The 8,708-nt window shown below is 43.6% G+C and overlaps 1 protein-coding gene across 1 annotated transcript; it reads right to left on the bottom strand.

Moving 5' to 3' along the window:
• Nucleotides 1-1,726: 1,726 nt before the first annotated feature.
• On the bottom strand, nucleotides 1,727-7,864 carry LOC146542260 (uncharacterized). Its single transcript, XM_085213653.1, has 2 exons — nucleotides 3,435-7,864; nucleotides 1,727-2,665 (listed from the first exon to the last, which is right to left on the bottom strand). Exon 1 carries the CDS (start codon nucleotides 7,613-7,615, stop codon nucleotides 5,912-5,914), a length of 1,704 nt encoding a protein of 567 aa, XP_085069779.1. The 5' UTR covers nucleotides 7,616-7,864; the 3' UTR covers nucleotides 1,727-2,665; nucleotides 3,435-5,911.
• Nucleotides 7,865-8,708: the final 844 nt, after the last annotated feature.

The raw sequence follows: 8,708 nt of genomic DNA, 5'->3' as shown, positions 1-8,708 counted from the left end.
GTGAACTTCCACCTAGTAATGCCTACTTTTTCATCACTGCTTCCGTGCATCTTATTCATCTCCCTCAAGCCTGAGTGTGGAGGTGCTGTCTATGACTAACACTAATTCATTGCTGGTCCCGTGAAGTAAACTTCCAAGTAACGTGCTATCTGTGGATCCAATATGATACAAGTGTTTTTTTTAATCCTCTAAAATAGTTACAAGGAAGAATGACTGGGCATACAAGCTGCTTAATACTCTGAGAGGTCTTGGCCTCATTGCACAGATGACAAAATGGTTCAGCTGAGCATGCCTGATCATACAGTAGACAACACAACTCTTCTGAAGCTTGGGAATCTTAAAGAGTTCCTTGAGCTAATTGAGAAAAACATGCATGAAATCAATCAATTTTCTTAGTTTATTTTTTTTAGTTGCCATTAATTACAGGCAGCAAGAAACTCATCTGGGAATGATGGTAATTCAGGCTGTATTTCAAGCAATTAGATTCGTATGAACCCATGACTTCTCAGGCAGCAACTGCATAAAATATATTTGTCCCTCAGGACAATAAAAAAAAAAAAAAAAGGCCTGATGTCAAAAATGCAACATGTTTAACATTTCTTTTATTATTTTTCCCTCTTGTTCCTTTTCATAGGAATATGTTTGATTGATTAAAACTAAAGGTTAAAAGCAACTTCTCTCCTACAGCTCTAAAAAAAAATGAAAATATCGTGGGTAAGTTACATTTCTGACAGATTTGCATCACGTGAGCCTTTAGCTTTCTCCTAGCTTCATATATCTGCTCCCAGCAATTTTAATAGAGCCCTGCATAACTGCTTGAGACCACAGCAGCCCTTTTGCAACACTCAGCCCAGTGCCTGTTTTTTCTGGCCAAGGAGTTTGGAGCAGCTGTACAGATTCCATGCTCAGGGCTGCTTTGCCTTTGTTGGTTAGCATAGCATCTGCTGCCAACCTTTTGTTTCATCTCTGTTCATCTTGTTCCCTCAGCTTGGCAGGGTGTCTGTGGATCAGCAACAACAATCTTATGTTCCTGGCAAAAGTGTTACTGTTGATCCACCTTCTTCAGGCTACAGACCAGCTGTGATGCTTTACAACAGCTTCAGTTATATATCTGTATTCCATTGCAGCTGGTGTCCATACAGTTTCCCTTATGAAGTGGCCAGTCCAAAGCATTCTCTTGGAAATATGGGTTATAATGAACAAATAAGAACTGTGTTGTTCTTGATCCCCAGCAAGTTGAGGTCAGATGTGTGCTTTTAAGACTTCACCTTTGATGAAATATACACAGAGTGTGGCATGAAGATTAGACCTGAATGTCACATATGTTGTTGGAGGAGACCATTATTCCATGCCTGTTAACTAACATACATGCAGGATTTTCTGTTGTTGTTGTTGTTTTTGTTTGTTTGTTTGTTTATTTTATATTTTTAGTTCCTTGCTTAATGTGAGTACATTCAGACTGAATCATAAGATTGAGAATCTAGCATGGTTATGATGGGAAAAATAGAACTCAGTCATCTCAATAGACAAAAATTTCTTAAAAAAATACTTAAAAAATGAAAATTCACAAAAAAGTAAGTACTTTGGAGATAATCTGAAAAAGTATTTATTCATTTATATGAGTATTTATTCATTTATTTAATTTTTTATTATTATTATTATTCTTGTGGAGAGTTTCTCTGAAGTTTCCCGGCGCACTTAGAAATCATGCCATACACCAATACGGTTAACATGCAGAATGATTCGTTTATTGTTAGACCAGTATATTTTTATACATGCTAGCCCTATCAGTGCCCGTGGTCGCGTTCCCATGGTTACATTCACAAAAAGTTTCAGGTTTGGATGCCATTCTGGAACAACGCCTGCCCTTGTGACCGACTCCCTCATTTTTGCTCGATCAGGGGCACCGTACTTCTGTACGTGCCGTTTTGCTCACAACAGTCCAAGGGCAAGAAAACACGACCACCGTCCTTGAGCCAACCTTCCACTATTCTCTCTTTTTGCACAAGCAAAACAGCATTAGATAATTTTGCAAGCAAGCATTTCACTATTGCTAACATAATAATTATGATTACAATCCCAAGGACAATCACATTCCTTCAAAACACATTCCAACAACACATTCCTTCAAAATCCTCACACCCGTGTCCCTGAGCAAGCAGAAGAAAGTCGATAGCAGCACAATCTTGTAGCAAAGCGTGGCACAAACTATTCTAATCAAATAAAAGTTCTTCCAAAATCTGTCGCATTAGCTTGCTTTTTGCTCTAGCATGCAAAGCGCTCGAGGTTATGTAGAGCATCGGCAGCAGCAGCTCCTGGCACAAAAATTGATAATGCTATTCGCGCAGCTACATTTAACAGTTCTACATTGTCATTACAAGCAGGAGTAAATAATGCACATCGCTTGCGGAGTCCTGAAACCATAAGATTACGTAGCTGTTGAAAGTTTGGAGAAAGCATGGTTAGAACTCAAGCATCGCAGTCTTATTAGGCACATCCGAAAGGGGTTGGTAGCAAATGCAAGTGCTAGGCAGAAATCAGTCCTTCCTGTGATATTCACCCAGGTCACCCACATGTTCTGTCGAGGCTTGATGCGGTGTAGCGCGAGGACACTGGTCACGCCAAGGACACACACTGCAAGCAGGCACCCATAACGGACCATGATCTGTGGAAAGACAAAAGTAACTTCAGCCTGCAAACACAAGACATCCAGGACCCTTCCACTCCCCTGTTTGTGGATCTTTATACATCATTTACACTGGTTCTGAGATGGATCTCAAACTCAGCCCTGCATGGTGTAACACAACAGCAGGCATCGTGGCATTACTGTGAACACAGAGGAAGTTAAGAACGAATAGGGCTTGATTCATTCTATCCTGGACATCAGCTAATTCATTCCCCATCCTTTTTAATTGATTTTTAAGTGTTGAATGTGCCCGTTCTATTATAGCCTGACCTGTGGGAGTATGTGGTATGCCAAAAACGTGTTGCACGCCCCATCGTTGAACAAACTCTTGTACCACTCGTGAGCAACATGCTGGTCCATTATCAGTCTTAATTTGTTTTGGCACCCCCATTACTGCAAAACTTGCCCTCCAGTGTTTCACTGCATGCCTGGCAGTTTCTCCTACTAGCGGGGTTGCCCATATAAACCCAGAAAATGTATCAGTGCTGACATGCACATATTTTAGATGCCCTAATTCTGGAACGTGAGTAACATCTGTTTGCCATAGTTCCAATGATTGTAGCCCACGTGGGTTTGTACCCAGACCTAAACCCTGGCCATGATGACTGCACTGGGGACACGTTTGAACAATGAGTTTTGCATCATTGGCACTTATTTTAAACTGATGCTGCAAACCTCTGGCATTTTGATGAAACATCTCATGGGATGCCCTAGCTACTTCAAACATATTAATGGACACTGCGGTTACCAGTTTATCTGCGATATCATTCCCTTCTCCTAGGTCCAAAGTAGACACATGACTTCTAATATGGATGACACAATAGGGATGGTTCCGACTTCTCAGCAGTTCTCTTAACCCTAGAAATAACTGTTAGTAATTCATTCTTATTAGATCATATATAAGCATCTTCAATTCCAACGACATACAAGGAATCTGTAACGACATTCAAGGGTTTGTTAGTCCACCTCATAAAGGCCCACAAAACAGTTCTAAGTTCCAGCATTTGCAAAGAGTCCTTAGCTGTTACTGCGACAAACTCATGCTGCCAGCTGCCATCTTGTCACCAGACACACACAGCTTTGCGTGTCCTTTTCCCAGCGTCTGTATATACAGTTCGCCCTACTACTGGTCGTGTCAAGTGCATAGGCACTGCAACCCATTCAGTTCGTTCTATGAACTGTGCCAGTTTATGTGTCGGTCGCGTATTGTGTAGAATCCCAGAATAACCTTCCAATGCGGCCTGTAGAGAATCTGAATGCCGCAATGTCCATTCTAACCAAACAGCTGTAAAAGGTAATGTCCTTTTGTCCTAATGTCCTAATGTCCTCTGGTTCCAATCCGGATATACTCACGATGAGATTCTTCCCATCTTTACAAGCTCTGCGGCAGCATCTGTATGGGTGAGGACCGAGGAGTGTGGTTGCACAGACGGGAAAAGCCATTCCAAAAGAAAAAATTGCTGTGGATTATGGGAGTTAGAGGGAGATAGGAATTTTGAAATCATACTCTGTTTTTCCTCATTTGTCAGTGGCATTCTGCGTGGGAGCTAATCACTTCCCTGTTCTCCCTCCCCCTTTTTCTTTTGCCACTGACAAATCAGGGCAAACTCTTGCTGAGTTTGTACATACACAATTAAGGAGATGCCAAGATCCAAAGATCTCCGATAATTCACGTTTGTATGCGGTTGCCAATTTTTTGTAATGCAATAACAGCTTCGGGTGTAAGGCTTATTCTTTGTTCTGCCTTCACCCCTCGCAACAGCTGGGTCAGAGGCTCCAGCTGTTCATTTGTAATACCCACCATAGGTCTAATCCACTGAATATGACCTATCAGTGTCTGAACATCTGTTACTGTCTCTATTTTGTTTGGTATTTCCACCTTCTGTGGCTGGATTGTGGCATCTGACAGTTTTCATCCTAAATACAAATAGGGACTAACACGTTGTACCTTTTCTGGAGCTACCTTCAAACCATACAAGGAAAAATGAGTAGTCAAGTTATTTTCCCAATTTTGAGTAAATGGTTCCTTTTGACAGAATAAGATATTGTCCATGTAATGATAAATAATTACATTCGGCCATGTTTGACGTATTGGCCTTAACGCAGTCGCCACAAAAAGTTGGCACAGCGTGGGTGAATTTTTCATTCCCTGAGGTAACACCACCCATTGATATCTACTAGCCGGCTCAGCCTTGTTTATTGAGGGTACCGAAAAGGCAAAACGTTTACAATTCTGTTCAGCTATAGGAATCATGAAAAAACAATCCCTAAGATCTATTACCAAGAGATGCCAACATAGCAGGTGAGGGCATTCCTGGTTGTAATGCCCCCATCGGTTCCATTTATTCATTAATCCTTTGCAAGTCATGCAATAAACGCCACTTTCCTGATTTTTTGGGGATTACAAAAGTAGGAGTATTCAAAGGGCTAGTCGAGGGACGAATGTGACCAGCTTCAAGTTGCTCCTTCACCAAGGTTTGTGCTACTACAAGGCCACTGCTCCACCAAATAGGCTCATCTGTTTTCCAAGTAATGGGTATTGGTGGCGGCGCCTCAGTGACCACTAAGGTAAATTTTGATTTGTCTGCCGCACTCCTAACTGCGACAGAATATCCTGACCCAACAGCATTTGCAACCCACCTGGTAATGGAGCAACATGTAAAAGGCAAGCAACAGTCTTTTCCTCAATTACCGTAACAGATATCGGTTCGATGGATTGTCGTGTATCTATGTGACCCCTGATACCATTAATCTCTGATACAGATCTGGTTTCCCAGCAGGAAGGCCACAGATGACTGGAAACAACAGAAGTGTCTGCCCCAGAATCAAGGAGTGCAGTAACCGTGATTTGTTTATGTCGTAAGTATAAGGATACTGTTATCATGGGCCGATCACCAAGGTTGGCCATCAGACAAGTAAGTGATCCCGTAGAGCCAAAGCCACCCTGCCAGACTGCACCTGCTGACAAATTACTGGAGTCCAGTATAGGTATAAGCTGGCCAATCTGGGTACCTTTAGGTATGAATACTGATGGATTGACTGCATAAAGCATGGCATAATTAGGTCCAACATAATCAGAATCAATTACTCCTGGAATCATAACTATATTCGCTAATCTAAGCGATGATTGACCCATGAGCACAGCATGCATTTTCCCTACTGTTGATAGGGGACCTTCTGCCGCTAACTGCACTTTTACAATTTTTGAATCAGTAAGATGGATATCTACTGCTGTTGCCACATCCACTCCAAGGCTTCCTCGGGTTTGGGGTTTATAACAGTCGAGGTAGCCTTGGCCGGTACTTGTATCGGGGCGCGCCGGTCCTTCGCGCTCCGCTGACCGTTTCCCGACTTTCGACAAGCCCGGGTGGGGTGTGTAGATTGTTGACAAGAATTACACCACACTTTCTCCATGCAATTACGGCGCAAATGTCCCATTAACCCACATCGATAACATCGGGGGGATTCTCCTTTTTTGTCATTCGTGCGATTAGATTTCCCACTGGCTGCCTGAACAGCAGCAGCTATCTGAGACTCTTGCCGCCCCTGTTCTGCTCTAGCTACCCATTGTAACATGATTTCTACTGACGACCCCTGTGGCAGGGTTGCCAGAATTGACCTTGTAGCTTGATTAGCATTGTCAAGAACCATAACACGAAAAAGCCGTTGTTTAGTCTCTTCTGGGAGGTCACTGTCCCGAATGGCCACCCACATACGATCGACAAAATGCGTGAAAGGTTCCGTGACACCCTGCCTCACTGTGGTGAAGGCTGGCTCCTTTTTACCGTCCGGAATTGCAAACAACGCTTCCAAAGCTAGTTGTGCAGAGAGTCTATGGAAAGCAGCAGGGAATGTAATCTGAACATCAGAGGCCGTATAGGGGCCTGTGCCCAGCAGCATCTCTGCCGTGACCCCGTAGAATGGGTCGTTTTGTAGTCGTGTTATTGATGTTTCTCTATGAGCACGATCAGACCATTCTTGCAAAAACAACAGATTTTCTGAGGGTGTTAATAACAAGCATGCTAAATTACGGATATCTACAGGCATGTTGACATCTGCAGTGAATATCCACTGAATTATCTGCTTTGAAGGTTCTGCTTTTAGCCCATAGTCTGACACTGTTTTCCGCGCCTGCTGCAAAAGCTTCCAGTCATGCGCCTCCCAGTGGGCCCCATTTTGTTGGTTATATCCCACCGGACAAGTTAATTGTGCCGCTGCATCCCACTGTCCATCCAAAATAGCGTCACGGATAACTCTGGACCAGCGAGATGGACGGCCCTGCAAAGTCTGACTAGATGGTGAAGGCACAGGCATAGGCGATGCGCTAGGGGTTAAGGGCACTGGAGCACTCAGGGATTTCTTTCTCTGAACTTCTAAGCTCTGCAACTTCTCTGTTAATGCCTGGATGTCAGAGTCCAATTTACTCTCCTCTGGTGACTCCTCATTGCCCAAAGCACTTTTGCCCTCATTATTGTCATCGCTTGGGCTCTGGTTCAGTTGAGACACTGAAACATTTGTGCGATCTGCCACAGAAGCTCGTACCTGCTCCGAGATGCACACAGGATAAAATACCCCAGGAGGTGGCATATTAAATTCCGGTGGTGGAGCACTAGCTCCGGACAACGCCTGCACAGCGGCTGCAGCTACTTGGCACTCAGCTTGCATAGTTTTTAGCGTATTTATAATTGTTCGCCATAGTACACCTAGGGGCTTCACCACCTTCTCCTCCTTCTTATCAGTGATCATTGCTTCCCACATATGATCACCAATGTCCCGCCATTCTGCTACACTAAATATTAGTGCCACCTCCGATAGGTGTCCATTTTTCCGAGCCCATCTTATGAGCTCTGTCAAGCCTGTTGGAGATGGCTGCTCCCCTCTCTTTGAGAGAATACTAAGCAGCAACTGCTCCGCAGCTTCCCACTCCATGGTGGTCGCAGAGGGTGGGTCGCAACCCCGCTTCCAGACACAACACTTACGACTCCGGTGCTCGGTGCCAACCGTCTGCAGTGACCGCCGGGTCCTCTCCACTCCCCTAGCAGTTCCACGAGGGTCCCTGTTCTGGCGCCAATTGTGGAGAGTTTCTCTGGAGTTTCCCAGCGCACTTAGAAATCATACCGTACACCAATACGGTTAACATGCAGAATGATTCGTTTATTGCTAGACCAGTGCATTTTTATACATGCTAGCCATATCAGTGCTCGTGGTCGCGTTCCCATGGTTACATTCACAAAAAGTTTCAGGTTTGGATGCCATTCTGGAACAACGCCTGCCCTTGTGACCGCCTCCCTCATTTTTGCTCGATCAGGGTCACCGTACTTCTGTACGTGCCGTTTTGCTCACAACAGTCCAAGGGCAAGAAAACATGACCACCGTCCTTGAGCCAATCTTCCACAATTCTCTTTTTAGTTCTAGTCTGCAGTTTAACCTGAGAAGGGAAGGATAAAGCAGGAACACTCTGAATAACACTGTTCATTCAGTGCTGGCCTTATCTCTCTTTCTCGTGCCCTTTAAGTAGCATTAAATGCATTTTGGATACTGCACCATGTGATTTTCTGTACATACCAGAGGAGGCTTTCTTTTTCTGTAACGTGTGTTTGTATGCACATATATGGCTGAAAATTCAAGATGAAAATATCTTCTCTTGAATTACAGAATCAAACACTCTGGAGCATCACTGGCTTTTGATAGTTTTGCTGTAATGACTGCTCCTACTATGAAGTGCCAGTACATGGAAGATGCTTCTAATAGCAAGATGAATCAGTCACTTCTTCATGTTACAATTTTGGACAGTCTCTTAGTAACTGTTTGTAAGTGAACAAAATATTAAATTGAGCGGAAAACATTTGGTCCAATCCTGCAAGTTAAAATAATTTGATTTTTTTCTGGTCTAGAAAAACTTGTTTAGCTATAGGGATTTACAGGGACTTGGACTTCTTGCATTCAAGGTGACAGGCAGTGAAAAGAGCCCATCACAAATTCCTCCGGGCTGCACACTGCATTGGAAGCAGTGTCAGTATCT

The sequence above is a fragment of the Meleagris gallopavo genome, chromosome Z (genome assembly GCF_905368555.1).
Source record: "Meleagris gallopavo chromosome Z, MGAL_WU_HG_1.1, whole genome shotgun sequence".
In the NCBI taxonomy this organism is placed as follows: domain Eukaryota; kingdom Metazoa; phylum Chordata; class Aves; order Galliformes; family Phasianidae; genus Meleagris; species Meleagris gallopavo.
The sequence above is the reverse complement of the archived record's forward strand: the minus strand, read 5'-3'. Positions and strand labels throughout refer to the sequence as shown.

Bases quoted from the DNA above. Each gene is read 5' to 3' on its own strand.
- LOC146542260 (XM_085213653.1), bottom strand. From the start codon at position 7,615: ATGGAGTGGGAAGCTGCGGAGCAGTTGCTGCTTAGTATTCTCTCAAAG.